This window comes from Taeniopygia guttata, chromosome 3, assembly GCF_048771995.1.
Source record: "Taeniopygia guttata chromosome 3, bTaeGut7.mat, whole genome shotgun sequence".
Classification (NCBI taxonomy): domain Eukaryota; kingdom Metazoa; phylum Chordata; class Aves; order Passeriformes; family Estrildidae; genus Taeniopygia; species Taeniopygia guttata.
The window spans coordinates 72637722-72656176 of NC_133027.1; the positions used below are offsets into that span (position 1 = coordinate 72637722).

At 36.1% G+C, this 18455-nt stretch overlaps 1 protein-coding gene across 1 annotated transcript in view; it reads right to left on the minus strand.

Moving 5' to 3' along the window:
* Window positions 1–1205: 1205 nt before the first annotated feature.
* The window catches only part of NUP133 (nucleoporin 133), a 30222-nt gene continuing 12972 nt past the window's right edge, over window positions 1206–18455 (minus strand). Inside the window, exons 14-26 of the mRNA XM_004176357.6 lie at window positions 17388–17482; window positions 17034–17258; window positions 15912–16034; window positions 15359–15458; window positions 14137–14379; window positions 12827–12960; window positions 11054–11212; window positions 9523–9658; window positions 7656–7774; window positions 6095–6175; window positions 4983–5047; window positions 2595–2683; window positions 1206–1564 (exon numbers count right to left, since the gene is read on the minus strand). Coding sequence (XP_004176405.5) covers window positions 1428–1564; window positions 2595–2683; window positions 4983–5047; window positions 6095–6175; window positions 7656–7774; window positions 9523–9658; window positions 11054–11212; window positions 12827–12960; window positions 14137–14379; window positions 15359–15458; window positions 15912–16034; window positions 17034–17258; window positions 17388–17482 — 1706 coding nt within the window. The 3' untranslated portion in view covers window positions 1206–1427. The remainder of the gene's footprint in view (window positions 1565–2594; window positions 2684–4982; window positions 5048–6094; window positions 6176–7655; window positions 7775–9522; window positions 9659–11053; window positions 11213–12826; window positions 12961–14136; window positions 14380–15358; window positions 15459–15911; window positions 16035–17033; window positions 17259–17387; window positions 17483–18455) is intronic.

Below are 18455 nucleotides of genomic sequence, written 5' to 3' on the forward strand. Positions count from 1 at the left end.
TTTAAACGAGCAACTCCTTTGAAGCCGGAGCTGGGAGTTACACTCTCACTTCTCAGCCATGCAAGACTGCAGAAGAGCAAAGTTCGCTGCTTAGAACAATCTTAGAAGATGACTGCTAGTGCATTTCTTTCCCATATTAGTTTGAACCTCTCTACATAAATCTATTCTTCCAAACATGTTCAGACTCTCAGCCCAGCTTACTGTATTAGTACAGGGTGGAGGGGAAGCCACGGAAGGGGAGCTGTGCTTTTAAAACTAGAAACTGGATTCTCTTCAACCAATTTAACTTCTGACCTTCTCAGCTGTTAGATCAAGTTGTTGCAGCAGGCATGGAGCCAGACAAGTAAAACATAAGGGAGTGCAAGTTGCTCTGCAGTCAGTTTCTGGCTCTCGAGCTACATGCAAAATAAAGGTGCAACACATCTGATTGCAGTTACTTTTATTGAAAGACTAAATTCCGCTCTTAATCAGAATAATTGAGAAATCAGTTTTTTTCAAAATTATTCCCATGTCAGAGATAACTAACTGGGGTTAAAACGGAAAAAAAGAAATTTGTAGTGCCTACCAGTAAAGACCAAGGCATGGAAGTATGGAAGGTCATGCTGTACTCCCACACTTTCATGACTGCTTTCGAGGTTTCTTTTGAGCCTAGGCACAACCAGTTACTGTGAATGACTGCACTGTGAGCTGCTAATCCCATTTTACATGTATGCTAGAAATAGCTTAAAGGGAAATTAAATGGATAGAATACTAAAATGTTTGGAAAAAGTTTACTTCAACAGATATGAACTGAAAGAATGGAATATTTACTGGACCAGAAGGCTTTGAATGAGAACTGTGTTTTATTCCTTTGACACAGACAAACTGAGTGATCAGCGACAAGCCAGTTATCCTTTTGTGCAAGTAACCTTTAATGCAAAACTGAAAATACTGAAATTACCTAGTTTCTATAGCAAAAAGTGTTGTACAAAGGAAGAGCGGCATTATCTGAGAGAATAACCTGTAGTTCCTTAAGTAATGTATGCAGTCACCCAACACTAATGTGTTCAGCATTTTCTCTGAACTGAAATCACAGCCCCAGTGGTGACAACTCAAGTTTCCCACCTCCTGCAGTGGGTTCCTGAGTTTCACCCTGCGTGTTTATGTATGTATCCTTGAGTCTCAGACAGGACACGTTCTAATAAAATACAGAACAAAACAGCAAGTTTATGAAAGACACCGAAAACGAAAACTTTATTTTTATTTCACCTGAAAACACAACTCTGCATCCCCTGACTAAAGCATCAGTATCTATACATTTAAGACCAAGTATGTTACTCATACAGACTTTATCACAAAGCTTTAGCAAAAAACCAAACAGAATATAAAAAAGTAAATATGAATTCAGGAGTTCTTTAGAAAAAAATATTTTAAAATCCCAGTGAGAATCATTCTTGTCCCTGAACATAGAGTTCATAGTTTGCTTTTAACACATATTCGAAGTAAGGGCTGCATTTCAAGTTGCCGAGTTCGTTTGCTTGAAGCAAGTCCTTCACCTCTGGTAAATACTCACTTAACTGAACTCCTACAAAACAAAACCATTTATTACAATTAAAGTATTTTGCATTAGCAGCTAATATAATTTTTAAGTAAACACCCATGCCTGCCTCAGAGATAAATTACTGTTTTGGAATTGGGAAACTCTGATTCTATTAGACATGTCAAGAAATACAATAAAGCTTAAGTAGCTTGTAAAACAGATTTAATTTTTTTTTGTCCAGTGTTCAGTAATGTAATGATTAAATCTAAAATCCAAGTCTTTATGTAACACTTCACCAAAATAAAAATAGATAATAAAAGAAAGGCAAGAGAAAAGAAGGCTCGGTCATACAATTCCTATGTGTCAGATGCAACAGTTCCAGTGTAGGGTGTGCAAGTCTTAAAAATGCAAGGGAATTGACAGTATTGAACACACAAAACTTAAACTTTTCTGAAGTACTTAAGTTTTGTCTTTTTCACATGAAGCCTTATGTGTTCTGCAAAAGTTCCTATGCAGTAATATTTAAAACAGGCTTTGACTTCTCTCAGAAGTCTCTCATACTGAAAACAGACTTTGCTTCCCTTCTCTCCCTCCCTCCTCCAGATGTAAATTCCATGACCATAACTTCCTATAGTCAGCTTTAAGTGGAGTATGGGAGGTGTATTTTTTTTTGTTTTGGCTTTTGCAGAGAAAAAACAAAAGCAAAAAAAAATTTGGCTAAAATAGATTTTTACCAAGCGACAGTCAATTAATTACTATCCTGTATCTTACAGAAAAGACATATTTACCTCCAGAAGACCTACTTTACTGTGCAGTAAGCAATAGCTAAATCTGATGAGTGCTCTATTGAGCACATAACTTAAAGATACTAAGATTATAACCAAGAAATCTGCTCATCTCTTATCCCCCTGAACAGTTTACAGAGATAGAATTAGCTCCGAATGATTTTAACTGCCTAGTGGAATGAATTTGCTATTACTCTGAGAATTTAATAATGCTACTTTTTACATATTGATCTTTAGCAGCTTTTGAAATAACAGTTTCAAGACATTCAATTTATTTAAGTACACTTTACCTTCTTTCAACAGCTTTTGTAGTATTTTCACAAATATACTATCTTTAGATGCTTCAATTGGATCAGCACTACCATCTGAACAGGACCATCTGCAAGTCAAAGAATAATTTTGGGAAAGAATTACAAAGACAAAATAATAGGAACACTACCAAAAAAAAAAAAAAAAAACACAGGAAAATCAGATAAATTATCAAAGGTGATTAATACCGGTCCATATGGAAGCATTATGTGCTTGGTTGTAGCTCAAAACAAGAGGGTTTTTTTTCTAGCTGTAATGAAACTGCACTACTATAATGTAGTCTAGTTAGGAGGAGAATAGAAATGTTTCCCACCTCTAAACCATTAAAGTCCTAACCAAACAACATTATTTCTTTGATAAAATAAAAGTATTATCCATTGAGATAAGAACTACCTATTCTCAGTAATTATATTTTACAACTGAGGTGATGAAAGTGTAGATTTTTTTTTTGGTAGAATAAAGCAAGAGAAGCAATTCCCTAATGTGAAAAAAAAAATAAAAAGAAAACAAATATCAAACACTGAGAAAAGAAATGGGGAAAAGATTGCAAGGCCTATAACAGCACACACAGTCACAAAACAGCTTATCTGCTCTGTGATTAAACAGAAAGACTCATGAATACTCATGAATCTATGATACAAAAGATTGTTTTAAATGACAATTTTTCATCCTTGCAGAGCTTTACATGAACCAGTTTAAAGTCAACACCAACCCAACTTGTTTTGCTGTGATTCTAACCTTTCAGTTGTTAAAATTTCCTGTTCCATGTGCTAAGCTGTCAACAAAACTGGTTCTCATATCACTCCCTAAACTACCACAGGCCTGTGGGATGTGCTTGTAACAGATCTGAACCTGGATCCAGAAGCTATTATTAACAAATCCTCTGTACTTCACTGGTTTTACCCTGGATGAATCTTCAGCTCCTAAATGTCTAGGATTACATCTTTAATTCCTCTGGGAAGAATGTGAGGAAAGGAGGGAGGAAAGGGGGATTCTCTCCCCTTGGGAACAGAGGAGGATAGTGAGAACACAAGCAGGGCATCAGGAGTCCACTCAGCAAAGCTCTCCATCCTACCCAAGAAACTTATCACCCAAGAACCTTATCACCATCTGTAGCCCTCAGGTTAGAAAAACCAGGCCATCCTTAAAAATAGGAACTGTCACATTTTGAATGTTCACTTTTGCACACAGGTGAAAGTTAACATCACCTCTCTGTAAGCTTTTGCAAGTCTTGCTGGACTGGAAACTCAGCTGGGACATCAAGTTTTCTACACACTATTCAGTGTAAATTCTGCATCTCAAATTGCCTCTGGTTAGCTGTCAGAGTGGCCAAAATCTTGTCAGCATTGTACATGTTTGAAGTGTTAAAATACCACATTCAAAACCCCATGCTTGTCCAGGGTAGATAGATCATAAACCAATAACTGGACTGGTGCCATGAAGGAGCTCTGAATTCTTCTGTCTTTAAAATTACGGAAAACACTTGGAATATTGTGAACCTCTCTCTGCTTATGATTTCTGTTATATATGGACATAACGTATCCATGCAATTAAGAATTATTTCCTTGGCACCACTGCCATTTGGAATCTATCCTATGCATAAGTGTGAATCCAAATGCTCCTTATTTCCATTTTAATCACAAATGGCACAGTGCATTTGGAGTGTATTTTCTCCTCATCTTTTCTTCCTTAGGTTCCTCTTGGAACACAGGTGGGAGTTAGGAAAGTCAGAAGACTTCTGAGAGTTGGAAAGGAAAGGGAGGAAATGCCATTTGTGTTACTTAACCTGGGAAAGAACAGCACCACTGTTTGATGAGAAGATCCCTGTGACCAACTGGATTCTGCCTGCATTTGGTTTTGAACATCCACAGGAGTGGCTCTTCTAAGCACTGGTTAGGCTTTGATCTTTTACAACCAAAAATGTAGTTTTAATTCAAAAAGGTCATGAAATTGCCAGTGTGGTTCAATGGCAAAACCCAAGTAAATAAAAGCTTGCAGGAGTGACCTCTGACTATGTTATCTTATTAAAAAGCTTCTACTTGAGATGCTTAAAAAAAACCCCAACTTTAAAAAGTTCAGCATTGGTCAGTTCTTTTACTTCAGGAAGAGATTCAGGAACAAAAGCTGCATGGGTTCATTTCTGCATTAGGTGCCAGGACTGCACAGAAGGTTGCCAGTGAGATAAAACAACAAAGTACTGCAGATTTCTTTTGCTGTGGTTTCACTTTACAAATAAGAATACATGTTCTGATCAAACACATTATCAAACTTTATCCTGTGAAATTAAATATTTTTTGTGAGTTAGAGAATAGTACACTAAAATATAATTCTGGAAAAGTTGTGTCTCAGGAACTTATATTTATACTTACCCATCTCTTTGGAGAGCCTTACAGAGAATTTTAAGTTTAAGATCATTTACATCCACTTCTTCTTCCTTCAATTCATATAAGGAGAAAATACAGGCATATTAAAATTCTAGGGTTTTTTGCAAAGAAATAAGCACGCTGCTACGCAGATTGCACTGATGAATTAGATTCTTCAATCACCGAACACAATTTTTAACATATGCTGTTCTAAAAGATGATCTGATTGGATTGTTGAAACACCAAACACTGTTTGTTTCCATTTGAAATCATGGATTCAGACTTTCTACAGAACTACTTGACTGCTGACAACCAACTAACACAGCTTGTAAAAGGGCACAAAAAAAACCAATTTGTAAAACATGGTACTCTAGGCAAATTTTATTTTACCATGTGCTAAATGATGAGTGGAGTCAAAGCTCTTTTTTCAGTATGGCCAAGCTAACTAACATGCACTAGTGCCCACATTAAGATATATGTTATATAAACACATTAGTAAATGTTTTCAAAGATATACATTTGATTTGAAAAGGGCAGTTTCTTCATTGCACAGAAACCACCACCTCCAATTTGTGCTGAATGGTTCTATACAAGTTGGTAGGAATTTTAATATCTGTGGGGAAAAAAAAATTGAAATTGTATGGGTTTAGAGTAACATTTATTTTATTGAGAGGAAATAAAAAAACAACTGGAAAAAAAGCAGATGGCAAATTTGTGGTTCAAAGTTATTTACATGTTAGAAAATGGTGACTATCCCACATTACCTCGTGACAATCAGTGAAACTGTCAAGAGGGAAGATGCAAGAACTAAACTACTAAAAACAGTTCATCTTTGTCCTGCTTGGAGATAGCCGGTAGGGAAACAGGGCTCCAAAATGAAACTGTAGACTATAAATGGGAAGTGAAGATGAAGATTGTAATTTTTCTTAAATTATCTAAACCACAATTGGCATTTTGTCTCCAGTGACTTAAAAACAAACTGAAAAAACACATCAGGCATTGCTTTAATTACTACACACTAAGCTAATATGTTAATTAACTACAGATGTACCATCTGTAGTTAATAAATAATAATAAAAAAGTCTCTAGGTTAGAAATCCTTCAAAAAGTTTTCCTACCTCATCAATATACTCCAGCAGATCAAGTGCTTTCTTGAAGTCATATTCATTGGCTCTTCTGTTCTCATCACATATGAACAACTATGAAATCAGAGATTAACATAGAGAATTATTTTTAGCTTACAAACTAACGTAACTGGTATCAGGGACAACCCACTGTAGGAAGACCACCACATATTTTCTACTTACATGACCTTCTCATGAAAATATGTCTTGATTCAACCACTAGTATTTTTATAGTAAGGAATATACTTAAGGTTTTAGAACAGCATTCCACCTATGTGACAATGGTCTGTGGACAAATGATACTGGATACAAGGCTGCCGGGTTTCAAATTTAAGTGCCATTTAAGGCTGTAACATTCCTGGACTACTGTGGCCAGAGCTCAGCTCCACAAATAAGCTCTCTGAATTATTTCAGTAATTAAGCTCAAAGCAGTACTTCAGCACATGTGCTGCCTTTCACTCCTTAAAAGCAACAAGCTTCCCTCAGTATTTCCTATCACCCAATTATAAATTAGTACTTAAAAAAAAATTAATATTAACTCTTTTAATTCAAATGTTCTGAGTTCCATTTCTGCATTGCAAGCAGCAAGTTTTAACACTAGTTTGACAATAAGAGAGAATTCAGAAGGAAAACTCTTGTGGTGCCAGCACTTGCCAAATCCTGACTGACACTTCCTACCCTTCCCTAATCCCACAGACAGCCTTACTTAAAGACACAGGTAAGGACTTCACAATCTCCTATTAGCACAGTTCTAAGAAAATGATGAGAATGTAAACAAGGATGCTTGCTTACATGCTAGCTTTTGATTTTCCACAGGATTACAAAAAAATACAAAAAACTGACACCCAGACACAAGTGACTTCTTTTACAATGTATTGCTGTTATTCATGGAGTATTTTTTGTGTGCATCACTGGATGGTAAAAAACGTGGCAAACAAGGCAGAATCAGTAAGGCTACTGATTCCTGGCTGATCCCAGAAAGGAGTGTGAAAAAGAAGTCAGCACTATTACTTATCCCAGTACTGGAACTGTTCAAATTTTTGGTTCATTACGGGCCAGATTTTTGTAAAAGAAAGCGAAAGTAGAAAGACTTCCGCTGCCTCTTTGCAACAGGTGACCAAGAGCCTCTTCCTGCTTCTAGTACTTCCTTTTTCTATCTTGCAACATCATTCTCCACTAAGGTAGAATTGTTTGTTCATCCTGCCTTCCAAGTTCTGCCCTACCAAGAATGTAAAGAAATATAAAAACTGTCTCACATCCAAAAACTGGTTTAGAACAGTAAATCAACTTCTGGGACTCATTTGATTTGCTTTTTCTTGTAGCAGCACTCCAAAGCACACATTCAATAGAAAAAACTAGGACTAAACCCATCATTCTGATGTTTGCTGGTAGAAAGTAAGTGAAGTTAAATTAATTCATACATTAGATCTTTAGGTGCTCAGCAAGTTATATAAGGGATAAAGGCAGCTGTGACTTTCTCATTTATTTTATCACAAAGGGGCAGAAAACATACTGGAAGTTTACCTGTGTAATGAAGAAAACATGGGACACTTACTTCAATGAGCTGAGATGCAGACAGCACTGGCATATCATTGAGGTTCAACTGTTTCTCTGCCAGGAGTTGTTCGGGAAGTGTCTCCTGATGTAACAAAAAGCGCTCCTGCTCTGATATTTCTTGTAGTCATTTAAGGAAATGAATGTTTCATGTTATTAAAATGTAAAAATAAGTTTTGTGGCACAACAACTGTCAAGCCACAATATTATTCAAGCCTACAATCGTTTGTTATGAAGCATTCTCTTTGGACTCTCATCCGTGTTCCCAAAGCACATAAATACTTCCACTTCAATTCTGCTTTCCCAGGGAACTAGTTCTTACTTTCCACTCATGCTCCCTGTGTAATGAAAATGCATAACTCTATATTTGCCCCAAAGCTTCAAAATTAGTACAGGGGATTGGATGGAAGCTGTTGCACTGCACAGGAAAATGAGTTGGTTGCAACTTGAGGGAGCTGTGCCATGGACATGTTCCATCTCATGAACTGTTACATTTTTGACTGTTTTATATTTGCCAGTATGAGCTGCTTCAGGATGAGAAACTTGCTAGTCTGAGATGTTCAAAATGGAATAATATCAACCCTGCCCTTCCTACCAACTTCCACTGCATGTTGGAATAGGGAAAATAATTCTGTGGAGCATTTTATCTGTTTAGAGGAATAAGCAAAATGTGGCAGAAATAATTAGTCTTTCTTTATCAATAGGATAGTGATAAACAAAAAGCATAAGTTTTAATAACTACATCATATGCCACACAGAAATGTGTGGCAGAATGCAGTCCAGAACAAATTTTGAGAGTCCTCTAGTCCATAGAAATAAAACTTTGATTATCTCATTTGTCATTTTTAAATTTTCCTATTTAAAGGTGAAATTCTTCACATCAGCATAGGCATTTTCACTGTGATAAAAAACCAGATTTAAACTTCAAGATTTCATGCAATGCTATACAACTTAAAAGGCAGATAATACATTATTATTATGAGCTAAAAATAACTTCTAAAGCCAACTTAGTTAACCTAATTATTACCAGGCTTTTTCAACAGGATTTAAGAACTATTCATTACATAGATGGATAAATACGCAGATAAACAGAAGTAAGCTTGAGCAGCAACCCTGAGTCATATTCCAAAGCTTCCCCCTGGTGGCCCACAGCACATGTGCTGCACAAACAGTATTTTCCAAGGGGATAGGAACAGCAGAGCAGCGGTACCATTGCATTTGGTAATGAAGCAGGATAGATATTTGTACTTCTCCTGTTCACATAATTTCAGATAGAGTACAATGAAACACTGTTATGGTAACCTTCCTAGATACAGAGAGCAAAACCCTGAGAAAGCACTTCTTGATCACAGCTGTATATATTTGCAACTCCATTACTGCACTACAACACAGTTACAGGATTTCCCTGTATATCCTAAGAGCCTCAGGACTTGAGAAGAATGCAAAAGTGAAAGCCATGCTATAAATGGGCTCTAAGAAATTAATAAATTTTTACATTATGTCTGAAATATAAAATGCAGATTCATTAAAATATGTTCAGTGTGAATGGTTGACAACTTTCAGCCACTTCTCAAAGTACAGGTCCAGCTTGTTATTTTTGCCAATATTATATGTTAGTAGAAAAAGTGGAAAGGTACAGATTTGCCATGCTCATAGTCCTAACTCACAGGTGAAAGTGAACGCTGAGGTTAGTGCCTCATGCTGTCTTCCTTATGCTTCCTAAAATGAGAAAAATAATCAGCCCATTTAACCTAAAACACTAAGTCAGCACCCTCAACATAAAAATCAACAATCTCCAAAATTAATGAGGTTCTAATTCAGTAATTTAGTAAGTATTTTCTTCACTTTGCCCTGTTTTTATTTCTTACCTTCTATTTTCTCTTGTAGTATGTCTTCCGAGAAGTCCGATGCCAGTGCAGCTAATTTGCTCAAGCCAAGAAGCGTTTTCTTCTTTGCAAAATATCGTGTCTCCATATTTGCTAAAGTCTGCAATGTTCTGTGAGCCTAAAATTAATTGAGATGTTAGAAATCAGTTTTGTAAATTAGGATCAGAAGGTTAACAGACAAGAATTTTATCTGAACAGAAATCTCAGTTATTTATTGTTTGTAATACTATAATCCTTAATTTTAAAAGTTGTACAATTTGCACAGTGAAACTCTGCATTACACTCTTCAAGAAGATGCTCTCTCTTTCAACAAACTATTTTTAAAATCTTTTAATAATTAATAAAAATACTACCACATTCTCAAAGGATAAATTGCAACTTCACAAATTGTATCTTTAGGATCTAATTCAATATTTTGCAATAAAAGCTAGGCAAATGTGTTTTGACAGAATACTTTTGGATGCAGTGTTTTACCTGTTAATTTAGGAATTTGAAAAACCAGAACTGTGTACAACTTCTGCAATAACTAAATACAGAGGCAAGAATTTGTTTATCACACAAAGGAAGAGTTTCTGAGTACTTACTCAGAAATAAACTATTTACACAGAATTAACGGTGTATTTTAGAATCCTTATACCCTCTTCAAAGTGCTTTGCCATGACATGGAAAACCTCAATTGACACAAGTGGAATATTACAATATTCTCAGAGTGGTTTTTATTTGTTTTGGTTGGGGTTGGTGGGTGGGACTTTTTTGTTTGTTTAAGAGGGATACGGCATTACGAACCTAGAATTTGCATTAGGATAAATGTTTCCATGGTTTTCATGCTAATCAAATGTGCATGTGGACTGAAAGAAGCCATTTTTGATTTGAAATAGTTTTAACTGTTAAATGAAATGCGTTTTTAAGTCTAGCAGAATGATGGAAAGACTGACCAGCAAGAAGAGGGGATATAACTTGAAAGTCCAGAAGGCAACAAATGATCATGTCTAAAAACAATGTCACATTAATCTATCCACATGCACATTTGCTATTAAAAATACTTTAAACTATGAATGTAAGTGATTAAAGTTACCAACAGCTTTTTTACTTTCATGATAATTCCAAATTCCTTAGCTTTAAGATAGTAGTCTTAAAAGAGAAGTTTCAGTTTTTCCCTGGCTGGATAATATTACAATGCTATTGAAATTCATTATAAATCCCCAATTCCATCAAAGTTATGATCACGTAGCCAAACCAAACTTCCTCAGGAAAAAGTACTAGCCACCAGCCAGGGATGAAAAGCAGTCCTAATTTCCATTAGATGGTGCAGTGGCTTACATGAGATACCAGATGGTGCCTGAAGGGAGGCTTTTGGTAATCAGAAAGTACCTAATTAGTTATCTGCCATCTTTCCCATAACTCACCTGGATAAGCTGTCTTTTGATGGGGAAGAGTCATAACTCAGTAAACTGCCTACTTGATCTGTTTAAACATGTGGTATTTCCATTTGGCTGTATTTAAGAAACCCTACCTTCTGCAAATCCTGGCTATTGATGTCATGTAACCAGCTCAGATGTTCATGTGCTTGCAAGAAACTGGCCAGCTGTCCATGCTGAGCAATAGGCTGAGATAACAGCTTTCCTCGCTTTCCTTTTTCCAGATACCAGCGAAATAGGAAATCTGAAAAGTTCTGAACATAACAGAAATATGAATGAATTTTAAAAGCTACATTTCATATCTGGTTTGCCTTCTAAGCACTTTATAAAATACAATTGGTAAGAAAATAGTAAGAACCTTCTTGATAAAACCAGACACATACACACATGACACAAAACAGTGTTGGTAAAAATCCCCGTAAGAGTCCTGATAGAAAGTGTTTAAAGCACTCATGAGCTCTCTCCAACAGATGCTGATAAACACATACTCCTTCAATTAAAGTGGTGGAAGTGCCAAAACTAAATTCTTCGCATTAATACACAAGAACAGGAATGGCATCAATCACAATTCTTGTCTCATTTTCAGACTTGTTTCTTTGCCCCCTTCGAAACTCCATATTTACTGTTTCCTTTCATAGACAAGTCTACTTCAGCTGTCACTGTTTTTGAAACATTCCTTCCTACCTACAAATTATACTGTAACCATCCTTCTCTCAGGCATTGTTTAAAAACGCCTCTCTTTTTCTAAAAGAAAAACCGCCCTATTTTATCCTCAAGAACTTGACATGAAAAAACTAATCAGGATTTCTGTTTGAGATTTAATTTAGTCTTTTCTGGACAATATTAGAGTAATGCTAAATTTTAACTGCATTAACAATTTAAAGATGAAGTCTGAAGAGGCCATCAGTCTGATAGTCTATCCATTATCCATTATCTATCCATTATCCATATCTATTCAGCTCTACATTTGCTACAGTAACTTATTTTCCAGAAGTTTTACACTTCCTCTTTAAAATAAAGCATATGAAGAGGAAAAAAAAAGGTAATTTATCCCCTTTGACAGTCAGGCTGAGTATTTAAGATGCACTATTTAAAAAGTTTGCTATAATTTCTGTTTATTACTGATACTTCTGGTTTTTGTTATTTAAACAAACTCTATGTACTCTCTTTCCCCAAGAGTTGTGGAAAGCTAAAAAAATTAATCTCACCAATTCTCAAATTAACACCTTTTTGTTCCAGTCCAACACTTTTCAAGTAATCTCTACCACCTTTTCCTTAATCTTTCTAGTATTTCAGCACACTTAATTTTTACACTAGATTTTAACAGATGGTGGAAAAACGATCCAACAAATATGTAGCAGGACACTGCAAAAAACCCCAAAGCAACAGCCCTACCTTCCTACTCTTCCTAACTACTTTTATATTTACTCATTAATTACTTTTCTATTTATACATTTAACAATTTAATCTCTTTTGGAAATTATCCTCCATTTTATATTACGTTAGTTTAATAAAACAACAGTGTAATGACAACAGCACCTGAGTGAAGAAATCCCAACATGCTGAAAAATTGTAAGAGTGAGAAAACATGTCTGGGACACAAAAAGATCCCATGAAAAGGTACAGGTAGTACCTTTATTTCTGCTGGCTAGTTTTGCCTGTCCACTGTAATATACTCCATTTAATATTTTACAGTGAATATTGACTTCAATATTCTCCACATTACCCCTGTATGTATACATAATTACAAAAGCATTAAAATAAATAGGGAAAGAAACCCCCAAAGAAATAATAAATTTTGCAACATTTAACATTTCAGGTGCAAACTTATTATAAAATGCTACCTAAAGGAAATAGAAGAGACTTGCCTGATCTGCAAACTGAGTCATGTAGCGTTGTAATCTGGTCTGGTTGTCTGTCTGCTCGCACATTTGCACCAGGATATCAAAGTCACAGTACTTCTCTGCTAAAGCAGCTGCCAACTGGTACTGTCCCAGGGAAACTAAGTAACCAAGAAAAAGAAGTTTTCATCAAACAAGCTCACCTTTGTCTGAAACCAGAAAAATGAAAACAATTTCATATGTTGCCATCAAGGAGATACACATTCCCAAAGGAACATTCCCTGCCTGCATAAATCTCCTGTACACACATATGCACACAGACCTACCACCTCTGTCCCACAGCACAAGAGGGAAAAAGGGAATACTAAATGGCATCATGTCTACTATTTCCTCTGGAAGTTAGCATTATCTGCTTTCTGCACTGAGGGAGGAAATTCTACCCATGACTTAACATCTACAATAACAGCCACTTAAATACACAATGTAAAAAAGCAGCAGCCATAGGCTTTTGACAAAGAGCAGGACAAATAAGGATAATTGGGCTTGCATTGAAGAGAAACTACTTGTAATATTTCTTTTTGTTCAGTTAAATATGTAAGAGTCAGCAGAAGACTTAGTCCTGTTTGTAAGGAAATATGAACCTTAGATTGAACATAATGTTATAAAATGTATTTATAAGCTAACAGAGCCCATGAATGTGGGCAATGATAATTTTATGCAGCTTTTTCTAAGAATGTTCAAAAATTATCATTAGATCGTTCTATTTATATAATTTACTTCAATCAAAAAAATTAAACATTTCAAAATTACTAAAATGCATTTACACCAACTTATTTCCATTTTAAAAGGCAGCTTTTCTATGGCTTACCCATTCAGGACTTGACCACATCTAACACCTTAAACAATGGGTACAATAATTAAATAATTTGGCTTCAAAAAGTAACTATTCACTGATAAACACCGAACAAGCCTTCAGGCATATAGGTTTATCTCAACTTGCAACAATATAAACATTCAGAATCCATTTATTCAGCCAGGCAGTGCAAAATAAAAACCTGCCAGATAAATGCAACATGTTAGCAGAAGACAAAAATTCAAGCACCCAGGTATCTAATATGAGGTACACACATGGAGCGCAGTCCTGGATACTAATTTGTAATCTGCATTTATTTTGTAATTATCTCATTAAATCATAGACCAGCCATTTGTACTCTGAAAGCAGAACAGTGTAAAGCAAGTAGAATTCATACACAGATGCCATTTACTCCGAATTGGTATCATTTCCTCATCGAACTGACCACTTAATCTTTGCATTACAGAACACAGAGAGCACTCACGCAGAGGGGACAAGAGCTCGGATCTTTTCTGGACGTATTCCATTTCCACGCTGCTGTACCGCTCCTGATCAGCCAGACGATCCACAGACTTCAGCTGAGCAACGTAGCCATCCAGGAAGCAATCTAGGAGTGCCACCAGCTGCTCGGCCACCACGCTGCGGAGGTTGCTGTCCACCTGGGGGTACACCACCTTCAGGATAGTACCGTGCTGACGCACTATTGCTGCACGGAGGCCACTGGAGGCTTGGGAAAAAACACAGGCAACATTAAAGCAATAATCCAATCACCACAGCAATCTACAGCAAAGCACAAAAAAAACCCATTACTGTGTATCATAAAAAAAATACAAGGGAAAAAAGCCAATAAATGTTTTTATTCTGAAAATCAAAGTAATACCGTCATCATTCCCACCCCGCAATAAACAACTACTCCCATCTACTTTTACATATTAAACAGGGCCAGGATGTGGTAAACTAAAAGCCTGAACTATGCAGATTTATGCTGCAACTACCAACATCAGCTCTTTTTCCAGAAGAAGATAATTACTTCCACTATTTCTAAGCAAAGTAAGGGAATACACGAGGAAAAGGCAACTTCTGTTAACCTGATTTAAATATTTTGATATAATCATCAGGACACAAGATCAAAAGAGTTTGCATGGGCCCTGCTTTTGTGAGGAGGAATATGGATTGCAAGACTTCTGTCTTGGAAGCACTAAACAAATGGGTTTTATATGTAGAGGCTACAAGGAAGCTTAAGCATCAATTGGAAAGTGCTTGCTTCTGAGGAGGTTTGTTCTGATATTTTTTCACACTACTAAACCATCAAAACAACATTTATGCAAGTAGAGAATAAGTCCTTTTAAAACAGCTATGGATCATATTTTATGATTTATTTTAATGTTATGTACCCCACAGATCTGCCAACCAGAACCAATGCATTAAAAATTTTTATAAAATTCTAAAATGTTATAAAAATTCTAAAATTTTATTTCCCAAACTTCTGATTTTATAGCCAAATCTGCAATGCAAGTTTTAAAAAAGCATCATCAGTACTGGACAAACTAAGAGTTCACTGATCATCCCACTCCATTTCCCAAGTGAAAACTTCATTTTCACTTACTCTCACTGACAACCCTCTAGCAGCTTCTAACAAAAGTTTAAAACGCAGACTGAAATTAATGTGTTCTGAAACTTAGGAACTTGTAATAGTATTTTCTCACCTGTCCATGGAATATATTCAGGTTCTCTTTCTGGAAGTTCTCCTGTTTTATATAAAGTGGCTCTAGACTGACGATACTGACAGGCAGCTTGTAGCATATCCTGTTGAAAGGTAAGGATGTCAGTATTTCAAAGTCTACCTCAGTATACACAGACCACAAAAGATGATGTCTTTTGTAATTCTGAAATGTTCTTTCAATATCCACTTTCAATACACCACTTTCTCAGATGGACAGAAGGGGACATACTGACTGAGCAAGAAACCTCAGTGCTCAAACACAAGCTCTTCACACTCTTTGCTTCATATTCATGACTTCACAACTTCCAACAAAACTGCAGCTTCTCAAATTATCTTTAACAGTGGCTCAGGAGGAAAAGGAATGCCCCTAATTCTTCCCAAGGCTGTCTTTTCCTTCCTGCTGTATTTGGACATGTGAAAAGCACATTCATTTTTCTTCATGTCTGTAACTCGGATATGCTACACTCAACTTGTTCAGTGCTCTTCAATGTTTATCTTCCCCTCCCACAAACATCTTGGTTAAGGCAGTTCTGTACCTTAATGATGTTGTTCACATTGACAACTATCTGGGCCCACTCAATTGATTCAATAGGCATATCTTTCAGGATTTGCTCCTCCTCTTCTAATAAGCATTCAAAGATGGAATCTATCTGGGATACCTTGAAGACAGAAAGAAAAGTTACACTGAACACAAACATGTCCACTATCAGCTGATACCTGAAAGCCAAGAGCTGTATAGAGAAATAAGTACATTAGTATAAACCACATAGCCAAAAATATTAAAAGGTATTAACTACCCTAATGCATAATGAGATAACCAGCTTATGGTTCATACAATACTTAAAACTACAAAAAATACCTTCTTTCTGGACTTAAATCTGAAAGGAAAAGAAAAAAATCCTCATTTCTGAAGACAGCTCCATACACTTCCATTAAGCATATTCCTCCATCATCTTCTGGAATATTTAGCAGCAGAATCTTTGTTACATAAAGTACACTGGATAACATATCTGCTTTAAAATAGCAGACCATTATTTCTGTTTTCTTTTATATTTATTTTTCTCCCTTAGCAACTATTGTTCTCTGCAGTAAAAAACTTCCTAAAAATAAATGTTTTGTGCATAGTTCTTCTCAAGAAGGAAGAAAGAAATAAAGATGGAGCACTTGACTGGAACGCAGCATAAAATGAGAACTAACTTAGTTTGACTAATGCTAGAGAGGACAAAAATTATAAGTGACTGAATTAATATAATTCCATCCCGGACAGTTCATAAAAGCAGCTCGTCTATCTGGAAAGCTTCATACTCTTCAGTTCATCCTTCAAAAATTATAATTTAGCATGCATCTTCTTATGTGTCAGAGAACTTCCACTGTATTTTTCATTGCTTATCCATGTTGGGCAGTGGGAAATTTACTTACTTTACTTCTGCTACATAAAATATGTCAGAAATTGCATTTTAGCTGCAGACACAAAAAAGTATACACAGCAAAGTGAGGAAAATACTACCACATTATCCCTATTCATTTAAAGGGTAGTTGTGTAAAGCTGAATTGATTTTTACAGTTTTACAGGGAGAAGTTTCAAGCACATTTCAAAGCACTGTAACATTAACTACATTCAGGGCTACACAGTAATTCAGGAACCACAGGTTTCTTACCTCCCTGAAGAATACATCAGCAGGGGTAAGGCTCGGTGGAACACCACATTCTCTTTTGTTTAATGCAATTAGTATAGCAGCATTCACCAGCTCAGGCAGCCTGGAGTGGTGATTCTTGAGAACAATAGCTGCTGCCAGTTTCTCTGCGTGCTCACAGAGCAACAGTCGAGTGGCCATCGGCATCCCTCGCACTGGAACACTGCCCAAACGCTCAAACACACCAACCTTTTATGAAAAAAAACAAAACAAAACAAAACACCCCATGCACTTTAAACAGTATTCTAAGTGTTCTAGAGGAATCAAGACAAAGTAATAAACTGTGTGTGCTGATACCAAAAGAACAGTAGGACTCACCTGATGAAGAAACTCAATGAAGAACGAATGTGCTTTTGTCTTATCCTCTAGCTGATGAAGAAGAATGAGAGATGTGTTGCTGAAACCAGCTGCTTCTAAAAAAAGAAAAATCTTAGGTCAGAGCACTTGATATCTGAATTTCTGGGTGTTTTGTGCCTCTGAGGTAAACTGATCTGTCAATTTTTGTAGCAGTACTGCACTGGTACTTTTTACAGTATATGCACACACATTTATATACTGCTTACCATGCTATTTTTAATCTGTCTTTTTCAACTCTATCATGGCTGAATAAAAGCTTTTGGAAGAAATAAAGTATCTTTAGATCAGTACTATTCTGAAATATTCAATTAATTATGCTGCTAAAATAGCAGCTCACGAGCATATTCTAGTTTTAGTAGGATTCAGACTCATATTTTTTATCCTTGTGATGGACTAGCTATTGCTAAATTTATTATGCCCTAGACGACAGCTACTAGAAGCTAGTTACAGCGTTAACAAACATTCAGATCTGACTCTGCATCAAGATTTTTTGTATAAATTAAGTGTGCTTATAACATCAAGATAAAAACTTGGAAGAACTATCACTGAGCAAACTTAGCAAGATGATTTCCAAGAAGCTATCAATTTTCATTTCTGGCTTTAGTCAGGAATAAACACAGACAGGCTGCCAAATTAAAAATAAAGTTGGTTCAGAAAATAGCGAAGATGTGATGCTTGACAATCTCCAACTGGCTGCCCCACACAAAAAACAGGAAACATCATCCATCTGTAACTATTTACATGAACTTTCAAATTGAGCCTCTACTCTGTAACTGGCAACTACTGCCTAGAGGTTTGAGGCCACTTTCAAATTAAAACTTGTAAGAGACACCAATGAACAAAGAAGTTTCTTGCTGAAAACTTATCTGCTTTAATCCTTTATGTACAACAAATACTCATAAACCAGTTTCTCTAATCCTCTTTCAGGCAGATATAAATACCAAAGCCCCAGAGGAATTCGAGCTCACTCTACCCATGATCCAAGGTGACCAGAACCTGTGCAGTCACACTGACAAAAAGGCTAAGAAT